Source organism: Plutella xylostella, chromosome 29 (assembly GCF_932276165.1).
Source record: "Plutella xylostella chromosome 29, ilPluXylo3.1, whole genome shotgun sequence".
Taxonomy (NCBI): Eukaryota; Metazoa; Arthropoda; class Insecta; order Lepidoptera; family Plutellidae; genus Plutella; species Plutella xylostella.
Genome location: NC_064009.1, coordinates 3,092,614 through 3,110,501, shown reverse-complemented (window position 1 = coordinate 3,110,501; position 17,888 = coordinate 3,092,614). Strand labels below are relative to the sequence as shown.

Genomic DNA, 17,888 nt, shown 5'->3' with positions numbered 1-17,888 from the left:
GTTTTGTTGACCTTCGTTGCTCAATCTGCCCCTGTATTATGTGATAAATGTCCATCGGTGGGCGTTCGTTGGGCCGGTCTGTACGCATCTTTAGGTAATAAAAGAAAAATAAAACGTTATTCTGAGTAAAAAGGTTTAATTATTGTTCTGAGCTCCTAGAAAGTCATATATCATATTCTGTACGATCTATCAAACTTTATGCACATCAGCTGTTTAATTGTTGATTAAAATGTCATTAATCACCATGAATAATTTCAATTTTATTTAATAATTGTTATTACCTACTGTATAATTAATTACAATCATAGTTACTTAAAATAAATTATGAAAAGTGAAGTTGATAACAAAATTACAGTGTGTGTTCTTTTGCAATCGAATGTCTCATTGGTTATGTGTTTGTGTAGGGTGACCATGTTTTTGATTAAGGTAAAACATTCCACTTTACTTTAGACTTTAAACATAAATATTCGAGATTCTGATGTTTTTTTTCTTAGAAACGTGCTTGGTTAGACTAGTACTAACCCCCATTTCCCGCTCAAACGCATTCTACTTAACACCCTGTATATGTATAAGGAACAGGTGATACGTCACTCGAGTCTCCTTTCATGTACACCAGAAATAATTCCATATAGGTACATAGATCATAAACTAGCTCAGTGTATCCAGAAGCGACTGAGCTTTTCGCGCGTCGACATAGATCATGTGCTTGTTTATGCACAGTCTAATGGCCGCCAGAGCAGTTAGTGATACAGTGGGTTCAGTGATGGCCAGCGATAAGAGTTAAGGCTGAAGTTCCGACATAAATCTTTTTAGAACACGCCTATCTGTTAATTGCTGTGTTGATTAGAAATGAGATATTTGTGTAGGTATAGTAATATAATAATAGTATGTATAGTATGTACCCACAGGTATGGTATTTTTTATTACAGTATTTCCTAGTCTAGGATGTAATTCACTTGTCAGTATCTCCGTATGATAAGTGTTCAACAATTATTATTCTATTCAATGTATTTAATTCCTGTCGGTACTTATAGTTTTTTTTGCGAATTTTCCTAAGCCGTAGCTCAAGTACCCCTGAGTTACCTCATTTCAGTACTTTTCCAACGGTAAATCCAAAACGACGTGGGAGCTGCACCTCATTAAATATGTCATTAAAAGTATCCAGCAAGAAATCTACTCTGCAGTCCATAAACCTACAACACAAACTAGAAACGTCAAAATATTCTCACCGGAAAATAGCGAAGCACGTCCAAGTGATTCCTGAACTAGCCGGCGTATAGCAGTAATCCGGTTAGCCGAGCCCACTAAATTGACTTTGTACTACAGTAATCAGTTTGAGCTCGCCAGATCGCCCCGCATGCCGCATGTGTGCTAAAATTTGTCCGCATGACAGCTCCATTATGTGTTTCGGTGCATTTGCGATTAACTGACGCATTACTGTTAACGCTGGTTGAAGGTAAGCGTACACCTGTAGACAGCGTACGTATGGGTGCTTACATAGAGAATCGGGTCCCCTGTATCTACCTGTACCGGTAACTTGATTATGACATTTAAAAATCCGGGAAATGCTCCGTGAGTGATTTCCCGGATTTTTAAATGTCATGAGCGCTTTCACATAATTAGGTTGCTACAGGGAACTCGATTCTTTATGTAAGCACCCTATCGCACCAAACGGATTGTCATAAATGTATGGAGAAACGGCGTCAACGCACCAAAGAATACTGAATACTACTGAATACTGAATATTGTGTCCATTGCGTGCGATGCAGAGAGGTGGACGCTTACCTTGAGTTTTTGAACTTTCTTTATATAACTTATATATATATATATAACTTGTTCAGTTTTCAGTTACGTTGGTATTTATTTCCGTAATACGAAGCCAGCAACATCGGGTTGAATTTTTTTTTATCAATCAACGTTGATTTTGACTTTTTTTTTCGTGGCATTTGGATTTGTCAAAAATCTACTCTTTATGTAGGTATCATCATCAGCCAGTAATCGTCCACAGCTGGAAAATTGGATATATTGCCTCTGAGAGGCTATGCATAATAATTCATATTCCTAGTGAGGATCCAAATCCATGTTGAAATTGTACAACGATTGAGGCATGCATCGAACGTATTGTTCCATTCCGTTGAACGGTTGTTATTCAAATACAGTTGTGTCGTATAGTCCGGGATACGGCCTTAAAAATACAGAATTCCACAAAACCCACTGTTGCTATTAACAATACTTTTGGAAAACGTTTGCTTCGTGTGATTTTTAAGGCTTCCAGCCGAAACATTGCCGGCAGTTACGTATGTTTTTACGTAAGTACCTAGTATAAAAAACAACGTAAACCTAAGTCCCTCTTTGCCCGTGGTACGGTTCTGTTGTCCGGTCAACCGGACCACGGGAAAAAAATATTTTCCGTAGTTTTGCAACCAAAAAATTATAAACCCAGTGTGACCATTCTGAAAAATAATGTTTTACATGGTCCGGTTGCCTTTTAATATAAGTATAGGTTCCTATACAATCAAAGGAGATTTAAAATAACAATGGAAAGTATAATCAAATAAGAAAAAAAACATAAAGGCGACTTTAAATAATATTAGGTTTATTGAAATAAAAAAAGCCCCAGTAACTATTTAAATTCCCTCTATGCCCGTGGTACGGAAATTGCGTTTATAAGTATTACCTACTAATTATCTTATAGGTATTTGCTAGCTTCTCCAAAGCATAGCCTAAATCAATTTCTTCGTTTAAAAGTTGCAATTGAATATGCGTTATTGTATCGTCTTTTAGTATATCGTCCCTTTTGCGTTTAATATAAACATTTTGTTTATTTCATTTTGTAACTCTGATTAGTGTTTGCTTATCATCCTTTGCATTTCAGTTTTTTAAAAGGGCTACATCTCCACAGTAACGAGCCATCTTTGTAACTACAATTTTTGTAATATGATGCCTTTCACAGCACCTTTCCTTGAAATGTAGTGTAAACATTGAGACATAATTCAGTATTATTTCCAAAGCCGTATTAGCCGTATAGATAGATAATAGATAGCAACCAACATAAGAAACAGTAAACATTTCTATCGTTTTTCAGGAAAACAACGGTCAGAATAAAAAAAATAATTAAGTACAATATTTTAAACAAAAAGGTCAACTCGATAAAAATTTTAAACTAGATCTTCTGTAGTCCGGTTTATTCTTCCGTAGTCCGGCCAACTGTACTACAGAAAATATTTTTTTCCCGTGGTCCGGTTGACCGGACCACAGAACCGGACAACGGGCAAAAAGGGAACCTAAGTATATTGCAAAGCTCAAATATGGAATTTGATAAACTATGATTTGTACAAACATTTCTAAAGGAGTACGACTATCACAGAAATAACTATAGGTAAGTATCTACAATAAGTCGTACAGTAAACAACTTTTTACACTAGAATTTGCTAAGGACCATATGAAAATAGCAGAAAACTCTAATAATCCTATAAAAGAAAAACCAGTTGTAAAAATATTAGGAATTGAGCTCCCGGACTGTCTGTATAATATGATAAGCAAGACATAGGTTGAATACGTTTATCCTGAGGGGGTCCCACGCCGCACGTTATTCGTGATGAGAGCAGAGCTTTATGTATGAGATAAGCTTCAAGAATATGAGATCAACCTCAGCAATTGTGAGTCACACAGCCTTCAATATACCTAATTTACGGGAGATGTTTATCAGTAGAAGGCTGTATAATATAAAGTGATCATAATGAATGCGATTGGAAAGGATACTAATAATGAAAATGATTAACTTTGAATTTACGGTCGAAAAAGGTTTTAAGAAAGTGAATTAATTTGTATAGCAGTTAACGTAAGTAATGGCTCTGCATATCTACATAGAAAAGTCAAAGTAACTTCTTGCATTCCCATGTTTTATTCATGATATTCAGGGCTCATAATAGAAATAGAAATCTGTTCCGTCTTCCCAAAGCTTTCAATAGAAATAATATTTCAAAGCCATTTTTCCATAAAGACTGACACATCTACCTCCTTTTCAGAACCTTATTTTCATTACAATAAGAGCTACATAGCGTAGGGTAAAATGATTTCGCCAGTACATTAATAATTCATAGGGACCCGTGTGATATTTCCTCATACAACAATGGCTGATTTTTATTCCGGTTCAGTGAGTTTTCTTTGGTTTTACATACTACATACGTAATGCATAAGCCGATTAATTGGCAATCTAAGATATGGGAAAGCGACTCGGGTTATATTAGTTTTAATTCGGTTAATGGGTAATTTTATGACCGCACTTAAAGCATGATTGAATTTCACAGGTGCAGTACATAAAATGCAAAATTGCTGAACCATTAAGTTTTTAGCTTTCAGGTTACCTACGTAATTACGGTGCGGTTAAATTTGGGTTAATTCAAGTAAACTAGGAAATTATTGCGTAGATTTAATCCAGTTAGCTTTCCGCACGCACAGATAGAATGTCTGATTCTGACGCAATGACATAGTTACATTGGGACTAACATAAACGACCAAAAAGTGTGCACGGCAATATAATATCCCGCAAGAAACAAGACAAATTTGTATGTAAGTATACAAGTGTATAATATGTGTTTTGCTAGTTTATTTCATAGTATATGTCTATACTCTATTTTTATATTATACTTTGAGATACCCGTATTAATTTCCAGAATCAAATGATTTTTCTATAAGTACTAACAAAATCATTGCCATTGAAAATATCCAATGAATAAATCCTAACTAATATTATAAATGCGAAAGTCTCTGTGTCTGTCTGTCTGTCTGTCTGTTACTCTTTCACGCCAAAACTACTGGACGGATTTGAATGAAATTTGGTATTCATATGGTGTAGACCCTGAGAAAGAACATAGGCTTCTTTTTATCCCGGAATTCCCACGGAAAAACTTTTTAAGTCGAAGCTAAGCTCGCGGGAACAGCTAGTATAATATAATATTATATTTTTCTTTCTGAAGACAAAACATCCATGGCTTTCGTCAACAATAGGGACCGCGCCAAACGAAGCTTGAAATAGGCTTGGACAGTATGAAAGGGCGGAAAACCTTTATATTTGTATCTTGCCTCAGTTAATTTATATTCAGTTTGGTTCCAATTTGATAAAGAAAAATTTATTTTTAAATTACAGAATTTTACAACAAGCCTACATTATTATTAATCCCATATCGTTTTCATCATTAAACCAAAATACATCCACGATATCATGTGAGCAGCAATATAATTATTATGCATTAAAGAAATAACCAGTTCCAATCCAAAAGATATTTTTTTATTCAGACCTGTCTTAACAGAAGAGTAATATTAATCATTACGTATTTATTTCACTGTCTTATTATTCCGTAAATCATTTTCAGTTTCAACACATGTAATTTTTTTGTTTCAGAACTGGCCCGACTCATATAACACATTTTTTAAACGATACAACATTAAGCACTATGAATATTTAAGCCACATACATCAAGCACAGTCATCAACCGGAGTCGTTAGCAGTAAGCTGTTGTCAGTCTCGACTGAAACGCGTAGTCCCAAATGGCCATAATCGCTGTAGCTTGCCAGCAAAACAAATGAGTTCCAATCGTGTTCTGATTTCAAATCCAAACTGGAGGATTAGCGGGATATGTGCGACGGGATGGGCTGTTCACTGCGGGATTTGTGCCAACGGATCTTAGTTGCTATGATCAGTTAGGATTTCACTGGTTTAATTGAACAAAACTTCCCGTTCTGAAACCCACAAAATCTCATATATTTAATGACATTACGGTATTTTTTTTTTTTTTTTTATTTTTTATTTTTTTAGGAAAACTTAACTAAGTAAATATAATAATCTAAAAATAAACTAAAGATAACATAGGTCTAACAAGCTTCCACCTTTAGGTAAAACATTATTAACGTATTTAACGTACGTAACGGTATATTTAACAAATTAGTTATAGAATACTTATTTTAAAAATGGTTATACACAGCCGGGCAATGAAAAAGTTCCACTCACAAAATGTCGACAACAAACGAACCCAATTTTTTCAAAGATTTAATTTCAAATTTAAACAAATATTACCGATTTTAGTTGTTGATATCCTGATGCTCTGTTAATTGTACTCCAATTTTGCAGAAGACGGCATTAAGCTAGCCTTTTCCGCTTAGAAGTAATTTGGTGCTTTTCTCAGTGGAACCTTTTCATTGCCCGTGAGTGTAATTAACTAATACTTAAACTAATACACGGGTTTGAGAAACAAAATAGCCACGAGCCAACCGGTTGCATATTGAAGGTAAACTGTTGGTGAAAATGTCTATTTCGTTATAATCACACAACATATCATTAACTACCTGTGGTACACGCCAGAAAAAGATATATATAATAATTCTTTATTGCACACACATATAAATTACAAATAAGGAGATAGACAAAACATATTATATTATGGTACAATTGGCGACCTTATTACTTAATTGATATACTAGAGGTATATTGTTATATTAATCAGTATACACTACACATACTATAACTACAAGCTTTGTGAACCAAGTGAAAACGCTGATTGAAGCTCTCTTAATTAAATAACGCCTCGCGTTTATCAATTTAAACTGTTTCGAGTATGTTGTCTTCGATTTCAGACAAAGAGATTAACCCCTTACCCTTATTCATAAAAAGTTATAGGAACAAATTGTTCTCTGTCACAGAGTGACAAAACAGTTCAATTGCTAAAACGTCCTATAACTTTTTTTTATGAACAAGAGGGTATGGTGTAGTCCGTTGAGTATTTATGACATGACGGATAACACAAGGACTAACTATTAGTATAGTAGCATAATTATGGATAGAAGGCTGATCACCTGATGTCCGAAACAGTGAAACGATCTATGCTGTCGGATGGGCATGTAAAGCAGTCGGTCCTGCGCCTAGCTCTCTCCAGTCGTGTCGGTCAATCCGTCCCATTGGGTTATGGGAGTGACGGAACAGAGAGTGCTCCTGTGTACTGCGCACACACTTGGGCACTATAATCTACTCCTGCGTAGATGGCTGATCTCAAATGAGATTGGCCGCCGTGGTCGAAATTCGGCTAGGAGGACATTATTATTATTATAATTATGGATAAATACATACTATAAGCAAGTATCAATTGGGAAAGAGCTAACATAAAAATGTAATTAGCCCCTTTAGTAAAAAAAAGAAATAATTTGTAAAATAAGAATTTCTTACTGCCTTTACAGAAAAATATGTTTATGTTCAGGCCCTAATACATACAGGATTAGAACTAACAACTTTTGATAAGTACCTACCTGACTTATCAATTCTTAGAAACTAGAGTTTCTAGAATATCTTCACAATCTGGCTGAAAATACCAATACATAGTTTCTTTGAAAGTTTTGTTTAGTATTTGGAAATGTCTTCTGAAAAATCATGAAGAATTATTTCGAGTAGGCGTACCAAACATTGTTTCAGTGGTTATAAGTGGAAAAATAAATAAGTTGGAAATGTTGTTGTTAGTTTGTTTCAAAGTGATTATTGTTCTAATGAAGGTTACTTCGGAACTTATATTGCCCTCTTTACGATGGACATGAAACAAACCTATTATTTAGAAAATAAGTTTAACATGAAAAAGTGTATATAGTAAACATACTTATTATAAGTCCGTCCATAAATAAAGCCTCTAAAGCATAAATATTTTAGGAACAAAGCTAGTTAGAGCAAAATATGCAGTCACTTTTTAAGTCGAGTAATTAAGTCTCACGTTTTAAAAGTTAGCACAAAAAAGGATTTTTATAATTTTGAGTATAAAATTCTAACGAACTTACTAATTTGTTAACTTAGCAATAATAATCATGACTGTGTTTTAATTGTAAAATTAATGATTATAAATCGTAAAAAGTATTAGAATTACAGTATTTATCTTTTAAAAATATTCAAACTTCAACATCTCATAAAAAACTAACCAATTAAAAAAAACCTTAATATTAACGTGGTGTAAAGTTTCCTATTCTTTAAACTAAACAGCATTTACTGCCACACCTTTATTTAACCCTAAAATGAGGCTGTACTTATACACACAATATAAATCCAATTTCGATAATTGCAAACAGCGCACGGATCCAGTCACATCACTTTGACTCCGGGAGTACCTACTTGTAGGTGTAGAGTGACCTAGTTACGGACTGCACAGTCGGGTTAATTATTTTATAAGGTAGTGTGATATTATTTTAACTGAGTTGAGCAAATAAAAAAACAGATCGCTTGGCATTTAAAACAGAGTTACAAACCATTACACAGATTTTTCAGTGAGGCATTAAAGCTAAGATGCCAAGACTTTATAAAAGCACTTTAAAATCAAAGTATACTCGTAGCTAAAACTATCTAATACATACGTAGTCTATTCATGTATTTCACAATAGAGATTTCCCTTATTGGTCGTTAGCGGGGCGCCTGGCGTCGAGTGAATCCAAGTTTAAATTTCAAAATCCAATGAAAAGGTACTCGCTCATGAAAGAGCCACGGAACGGGCTAATTCAGTTTACAGGTTAACTTTGCCAAGGGGGTAAACTTTACGGCGATGTTGGTTTATGTGGAACTCTATCACAGTAACTTATTGCTTTAATTAGAGATTGAAATTGGGTTTTCAGTTTCAATGCTACTGGGAAATTGAAATTATGTTTCGACAACATGCCTTAATTATTTTCATAAACAATTTGATGTTGCTGTCCAAGGCATTGGGGTAGACGAGTTTTTGAATGGAGTCCACCAACAAGCAAATGTATTGTGATATTCTCTCCATGTCAAAGGATCGACGACCTCAGACAGGTAGCCGGTAGTGGCTGGAAGAAGAAGTCCGCAGACCCTTTCTCGCAAAGATTACTAAGCTGATTTGCATAGACCAAAATTACAGAAACCAATAAATACCGTAGTATAATCAGATTACCACATAATATGCTGCTTTTTATCCCGCGAGTGTGGGTTAATTATTTGAAGCGAATGAAACAAAACATACTTTGTAAATCCTACCTATAATACCTATGTTTATTCTAAGCATTAAAAAAACACAAATGTCCCGGTTGCACTGTATTTTCTCATAATATTGCATTGTCAACGTAAAAGTTTTTACTTTCTGCACGTGTATACCGGCACCCAGGGTGGCCATTACGCCGGCCATTATGAAATGCATAGTCGACTTAAATACGCTATTACCAAGAATAATATAGGGTTCTCAGACGTTGACCTTCGACCGAGGGATATCAGACCCTTTACGGGGTATTACACCTATAGATACCATGATATTGTATTGTTCAGTCTTGCAATATGTTGGGTAATCCTTCGGAAGTCCTGGAAAATCCCATTGACCATGATTAGTGCCAATTTCTCCATGCTCGATTAGAGCATAACCAGGGAGTAGTGGTTAACTTTTGACACATCTGTCATGAATTTTATATTGAGATGACGTTTAATTTATAAATCAATCCCTGTCGGTTAGATAACCAACAATGGAGAAATTGGCACTTAACCTATTAAAATGAATTCATATAATCTGATTCAAAACAAAATACATTTAAATCAGTTCATCATTTAGAATGTTATTTATCTTTAGTGGCTGTGGCCACAGTTATAGAAAGAAATCATTTTTTGAAATCAATTTTCGATACAATCTTTATTTTGTATCAAAATATTAGAAAAACATAACATACCCGCGTACTACCGATTTTCCTTTTCATGAACTTCATTAAGGAGACCTACAGCGGTCTCGTTATAACGTTATCCCGCCGGCACCCCGATTAACCCTAAAAAAGAAGATTGCATAGTTGCACGACTCGTAAACCGTTTAATCACGTCCTCATGACAATGTTGTCTGACAGACCACTCGGCGTGGGCGGGGTTTGTAAACCCGGCCTTGGGTCCCACCACCAGCTATGAAAGGGTTAAAGCTACTTTAAATACATAACGTACAAAAAATTACTATATGATGGTTAGTGTTTGTATCTCTTTCGTTTAACCCCGATCTGTGTATAGTCATTGTAATTTACATGACGAAGGAAATTGGCAAGACCTATTCTGACCTAAGTTGACCGCATACGGTATCGAATACGCATCGTTACCGCTTACATTGATATCACTTAAGTCAAGGAAAGCTTTGAATGCATACTTTTTTGTAAAACCGGAGTAGGCCTATCTTATTCGGGGTTGAAATGATGATTACTGCGACGAGTTAGACGAGGATTTAGCGTTCAAATTTAAAATGATTGCGGTTGGTTTTTGGTGGGTGGGTACTGCGCTGGTGTAATTTACTATATGAATTTGGTATATAATAATAGGGAAAATGTTGTTTAATAGAAAATGTGGCTATGTACATAAGTTTATTAGTCTTCAATGTCAGTTATAGGTTACAAAAAGTAAGTAAAAAACAAAATATCGATTACGAAAATATCACAACATGGAAACAATGAATCCATGTACGTAATCGAAACTATTATAATAACGTATGTAGTGTTGATAATTAGTACAATTAGATAAGTCGGTATTTTAAAACCCTACAAATGTTTCGTAGCAAGGTGCTACGACGCCGTAGCATCGTAGCTCGTAGTAAAATGCTACGGCGCGGCGTAGACCAGCCTTCGTAGCAAAGTAAAAAGTTGTTCCATTGTTATAGTGCTTGCACCTGGCTCACTCCATAGCATTGGAACCTTTCATGATCAAATATGAATAGTAAAAAAAACGAATTGAGTAAAGTCTTTGAAGACTTTTCAGCCATTGTATCTTCAATATTAGCCGGAAATGAAAACAAATATTCCTAATTTAAAAATATTCAACAGCTTGGTTGTAGCTCTTTTTGATTCAACAGTTAACCCTCAAAAGACATTTGCATTCCCAGCTCAGTGCACCTAAAGTGAAGCAAATTGTGCAAGCTCTAGGTTCTAGTGCTATTTCCCTATGCACAAAGTCACTGGGCCATGCTGTGACGTTTTAACCTTTTAACAACCATTGCTTTAACAAACGAATAGAGCTCTACAGAAACCCTGTGGCAGAAGATGGATCTTAAAGACTTAAGGAAATATTAAGCATTTTTTTACCCGACTGCCGAAGGAGGAGGGTAATGTTATCTTGTTATGAGTGTTTTGGTTTGGTGGTGGACTTTTGATGCTACATATTTTTTTTAAACTAATTTTTGCCTGTTCTTGTCTATTATTTCCATATATATGTATATATTATTTCCATGTTTATTACTGCACATAACTTATCACCTCTATTATTTGCCATATTGCATGAGGGGTGTCCTATAGGTAATATGCGTGTGTGTATTGTCTCGCGACTGACAACTAACTTACTGCATATTTCTTTCTCCACGGTGACAAAACCTAGTCTAGCTCTAGTGTTTATAACTGAAGCGCTATGTGCGGAAACCCATGGTTTATTACGGCGCCGCAAAGTAAAAAGTACCCTACCCGACAGTGGCAGCGATCTGGCCAGCATCTTCTTTTTAGTTTAATTTTATATTAGTTAGTTTTAGAGTTAGGGATTAATAAATAAATTATTTAGGGTTAATAGAGGCGAATAGGATTCTTTATATTGTTTATAATAATATAATAATTAACTCTGTTATTTATGTAAATGTCAATAGTACTCGTATTTATATAAGTGACTATACTTTCGTTAGGAGATTGTTATTCAGCAAAAACTACCGCTTAAATTCTACCGCTGCGCTTAAATGCCGCGCAATATTTAGCCACAGATGGTTTAAGCTATAGCTACAAACCAACTCACCGTCAACACTCGGCTTCTCGCACACATAGTAGTTATGCTCTCGGCAGCCGCGGTCGTTCCACATGAAGGTGGGCGCGGCGGGCGCGGGGCGCGGGGGGAACTCGCGCCGCGCCTCCACGCAGTCCTGCCCCGACATGCCGTCGTCGTTGGGTTGACTGCTGTGCTTGCGCCAGCCCGGGTACCAGTCTGTGAAGAGAAGTAAATATTGATGTCGATTCTGAAGAAACAAATTCTAATTTTGTAAGCTACGGTGTGTTGGGACGAGGTAGTGGGGGACAAGAGAAATAACCATTAGAGTTGAATGCCTCTATTCGACTAACCAGCGGTGCTTACCTTACAATAATATACTTAACAAATTTTAAAGCTGTGAAAATCATTTCCCACTACTTTGGTCCACTGTAGGTTGGTGGGTTCATCTAGATGTACTAAATTTAGATAGGAAGGTTTCCTCACGATGTTTTCCTTCACCGTGAGTGGTGGTGGTAATTCATGACACAATCAGTTGTACGTTCTTGAAGTAAAAAATAATAAAATTGACAAATTTGTATGAAGAAACCAGATTAACATAACCGTATAACACAATATCTTAAGTGCCAATTTCTCCATTGTCGGTTATCTAACCGACAGGGATTGATTTATAAATTAAACGTCATCTCCATATAAAATTCATGACATATGTGTCAAAAGTTAACCACTACTCCCTGGTTATGCTCTAACCGAGAATGGAGAAATTGGAACTTAATGTAGTAAAACCACCTGATGCACCCGCTTTGGGTAGTTAAGTAGGGTATAAGAGGTTCACCTAAACCCGAGTTCCAAGAAGGCACTTGCGACGGGTTACACGCTTTCCTGAAACGTTCACGGATGAACCGCTACGAAAGGTAGATAGATGTTCATTTGTTAGATGTAATAATTTATCCATGGATATTCCCACTCCTGGAATAGATCATAGACAATAGGGACACATGCTTAAATAGAGCAGGGGTTGGAACAGAGCAGCTACATAAACTCCTGTATCCAAAGCCTGCTAAAGTTTAAAATAAACAAGTAACACAGACTGATAATAAGTTGCCAGTAAGTAGTCTTACAAGCTTTGTTTGGATTTTAGCTTTAATAACTTTTAGCCCACATTATTAAAACTATAAAACTAAGCAGCTGCATTGTAAGTAGGTACATAGTTAGCGCAAAAATACATCAGTTAATCAAAATGTGTTTTTTTCATCTAGTCAAATTGAATACTTATAGTTAGTAGTTCATCTTTTTTGGCGATTGAGAATATCGCTGCTGGTCAGAGGGTCAGCCACATTCATGGGGTGATATTTTTTTTTCAATAATCGCCCGTCATGTTCAGTTTTAAATAAGCTTTATTCTAGAAAATCATTCATCGGATGCTAGAAAGTCGACAAACCCTGCATAAAACAGCGTTTCATTTTGCCTATCTCGTAATTTGATTACAAACGTCGCAAGCGATCTTGATAGTAACCTAAACCAGACTCATTTATCTTATACATAAAGTGCTCAGACAGAAATAAATTAAATAAATTACCCACACCGACTCGGGCCTCGAACATTATCTGTTGAAAGGTAAATGAGTAATCGAATTTCCAACAATATGAATGGTAGGCGGTGAATGTGTGGTAGCAATATTACTCTTGTTACCTACATATAACTTATTGGTACTTAGTCCATTAAAATTATTGAAAGAACTGAATTATTTTTTATTATTATATTATTAGTTTAGGACTAAATGGAATCTATTTTGATCGGCTTTTTAGATAGTATTTTATGAAAAAACTTAAATAGTCATATGCTATGCATTATTCAGGTCATCACTAGGATGTATCTTATTGTATGACTCACTTACAATGAATATTTCAAAATAATAAGTGGCTTTTAGTCGTTAATCTGTAAAGTTTTATCTTAATACGTTTAGATTTTTTGCGTGAATAGGTTTTTGGAGTTTGAATATCCATCAACCTAAGATCATCTGACTACCATAAAATCCAGATATAGCCTGTGTCTTGCATTTTGCTGTTAAAATCCCGTTTGAAATTTATGAAAAATTGCTGAACCAATTGCATATGAAAATCCTTTGTTTTCATTCCACTTGTTTGTACCTCGTTCTATCCCACAGGACGGAATACAACTATCCGGGCTAGAAACAAACATCTGTTGCTCCAGGGATTCACGTTAGTCTAAGTTTTCAATAAAATAAACAATAGAAAAAATATAGTATAATAAACGAAGTTTCAACTGATAGAATATACCTTTATACAAATAAATATACAAAATTGACTCAGAACGTGTAGGTATCATTTATGGAAGTTGTATATTTTCCAAATGAACATTTTGTTAAGTTTATGAAAATGTAAAGTTTCATGACCTATTATTTCTTTATGGCTTATCTTGTTGTTTCTCATTTATTGTGCTGACGGCACACGGCAGACGGTTGTCTAGACTAAATTAAAACTTTTTATAACAAAATAGACTACAGTGAAATACAAAATAACTTCAATATTTTTAAGTTCTCTCCATAAAGATTTTAATTCTGATTCAAATAAGATACCAAATGCAAAAACTTCTTATTTTGTTAAATGAGGTATACTTCAAATCTACGGTGGAAGTAATATGATATAATTTTTAATTAACATTTACATATTTTGCAACTTGACCCATAATTCCTGTTTCTATCTTTTCTGTGTGGCAGCTCCATAAATACATATGTAATACCCGGTCCAAACAAGAACTTATGTTTTCCTACAGCAAGTATCACTGGTCGTACTCTTCTTATTTATTTACACTACTACGCTGGTTTCCAAGCAATATTTTTTCTCACCGTAAGACGTAGATCGTATCATCAGTCCGTAATAGTCCACTACGCACGTCACATAGGCCTCTCCCAAGCAGCGCTACAACACTCGGATGGCAGTGTATATTATAAAGAGGCCGTAATATACAGGGTGTTGCAAAATTGATATACTAAGCCGAAACCTATATGTGCAGCATTGTATATATAAGAGAAAAAAGAAACTGAAATCAGAATTTGGAAATTCGCGAAAAATAAAATTAATTTTCCATAGTAAAAAAGTCACGTGACTAACAAAGTTTCTATGGAAAATGTTTTTTTTTTTGATGATTTGAACCTATACTCTCTCGCGTTACCCGACTAAGCTACCGCCTCTACAGATACTAATTATAAGTTAATATTAGAGTACCAACATTACCTGTAACTAGAAACTTTTGCTTGTGAAATGAATGGCGAGCCAGTCATCTGTTTAAACAAGAAAGTAATTAAAGCGAGTCCGGTACCGACGAGGCCGTCTTGAGAACTACAGCTAATGGAGTTGAGGGAAATACTTGAGGAATTATGGGTAAAGAACTAAGAATAATAACTGCTTTAGCTAGATCGGCCTGTGTATAATGTTTTTTTTGAAGTAGTTAGTTATAATAGAATATGTGGTATAGTTTATAACTACTGGGATTTAAAAATATTTAGTAAGTAATAGTTTCATTCACTTGCTTTTTAAATAAATAGGTATTATATGTACATATATGTACATAATACAGATATGAATTACATGTTCAGTTTTATTCCTTACTAAGTAATGTGCAAGTCAGACATAGCTTGTATTCTCGCCTTATGTAAGAATATTTTGTAACGTTCATCTAAATTATTAAATAATTTGGGTTTTCACGCTAATATACGCTTCAAATTGGACTGTACGCGCGTAGAAGAAGTAAAAACGTGAGACGAATCTTAAATCAACACAAACTCAAATAATTTTCTCAAAGACAACCAAACCAAAACTAAACTAAAACAACTCTTTAACTAACAAAATTACGCAGCAATTATCTATACCGTACTTTATCATCAGAGAAAGTAATTAATTATATCTTGTAAATTAATCTTTTGTAGCTAAGCGGATTGTGAGAAACAAAACTCTCGTAAGATTAACGAGATCGTTAAAAACTTCAGCGGTACCAACCGAGCGGGGTTGAAACTGACAGCAACTGACAGACAGGCAACTTGACAGCAGGATCGCGGTAAAGCTAGTCGTATGCATAGGTCTGCTGCTGACAATAACTTATACATCAAAAGTTATATTAAAAGCCGAAAGATGGTGAGTCAGATCGCCATTCTTAACAGTCTTTGGTTCGATGACGTGGAAATTTATCAAATTTATCTTTAATGATACTTAAATACTTAAATTTTATTTAAATAAAAAACTTTTTACATCTACACTAAAGTACTTAATATAAACTTATAAAGTCACGTTATTGTAGAGAATACGAAAAGAAGAAACCAATAAGTATTGTGCTTTATAACATTACATTAGCTTAGCTTTCATTTCTTTTACTTTAGCGCAAACGAGTCCCAACTGTATAATAAATAGTTAGCGAATTTGCCAGCTCCATGAAGGTTGCATTACAATGTGGATCCCTCGTGAGCTCGCTCAGCGAAACGTTAACAAAATAACATAAACAATTGAAGATCACGCGACGGGGTTCCGTAGAGTAAATGTCTCATTTTGATGGGCAACGTGAAACCTTGTTTTGTAAACAGCTTTCTTTAGAAAGTTTATATACCTATCGAATAATGTGTATACCTATCGGTTTGTTTTTAATCATAACTATTAAGATGTAAACAAACTATGTCTATACTTAACTATATCCAATTTTTTTTAACCTCTTATGTATGATAATTTTACCTGAGGAACCACAAAGCAATACTCTTTAGCGACTTTTAGCCCCGCAGTGGTTTTCGCAAACTTATTTTGTATTCATCTGGCGTACAAAGCCCTGATTCATACAATACACTCCGTGAATACCTACGTTTGAGGTAGCAGAGCGCCATACACAAGTAGTTAAATCAGAAATTGAGCGAATATGACGAATTATGTACTCGCAAGCAATAAAAAAGTTTATTTAAAAAAATTCCTACACCAAAAAGCCCGAAGTTTTTTAAAGATTTCATTTAAAAGTAGGTAACGGCATAAAAGAGACGGCGTCATTAAGCTAACCTTATCCGTTTAGGAGAAATTTGGTGCTATTATGGAACTTTTCCATTTTTCGCTCCATAAAAGATACACGTATTTGTTGTCAGTAACAAACGACAGTCGTTTACAAACGACAAAATGCATGAAACTAAATTAACTATTCTGAAAACCATCGATCGTTAACATAATAGGTGGATGTCAATGTCAAATACCACTTTGTTATTGTTATTCATTGTAAAATGGTCATCCACTGAAAATCACATATAAATGGTGATGAAATATTTAAGCCGCCTTCTACCCATTCCCCTGAGTAATTTGAGTGCAATGAAGGCCAAGCTCACATATTATTTCATTTCCTCATTTACTGAAAGATTTCATAATGGAATTTATTTTCCTCTTCGTAGAAAAAATCAATACTCGTATTTTTGTATTATTTATAGATAGGTAGTATTTATTAATTAAAGCTGAAAGAGAGGCTATATAAGTACTTAGCGGGAGATTCTTTTCTATTGACAGCGCCTTCCATGCGGTTGCAGACTCAATAATAAAAAAAATATTGAAGAACAAACACTCACGTCAATCTAAAACCCTCTGTTTCGCAAGATGGTAATAAATGAAACAGCCATTCACGGTAGACTCAAGGATTAACTCCTAAATCTCGGAGTACATAACTTGCGTTAATAGCAATTGCGGCAGATATAGGGGCGTCCCGCGGTTCACTTTCGGTTACAGCTATAAAGTGAACGAGAAACATCTCCAGATATTTACGATTATTATTCACACGTTACAGCATTATAGTGCCATTACCTACGGGATTTGTTTTATTTGATGTTTTGAACGCGGATTTATTTCAGTACTCGTAGTTAAGTGCCTAAACAGGGCCACGGTGATTTTATCGAACGGAGACTTGGTTGTTGTACGGTCAGGTGCAGAGAAACCTGACCCCCCTCACATAGTAACAATGCTTCTGAGGGGGGTCAGGAGTTCTTTTCTATTCATACCCACAATTTCTCTCTAATTTTATTTATAAAAAAATGTATACTACTTAAATCCAATATTATTACATTATGTATATATACTTATGATATGTATTTACTAATGGTATTTAAGTATCATATATATTTATG

The 17,888-nt window shown here is 34.9% G+C and overlaps 1 protein-coding gene across 1 annotated transcript in view; it reads right to left on the bottom strand.

Annotated features, from left to right (window-relative positions):
* LOC105385314 overlaps positions 1-17,888 on the bottom strand; it is a 206,477-nt gene that overhangs the window by 76,840 nt on the left and 111,749 nt on the right. The window contains exon 7 of the mRNA XM_048631541.1: positions 11,765-11,950. Coding sequence (XP_048487498.1) covers positions 11,765-11,950 — 186 coding nt within the window. The remainder of the gene's footprint in view (positions 1-11,764; positions 11,951-17,888) is intronic.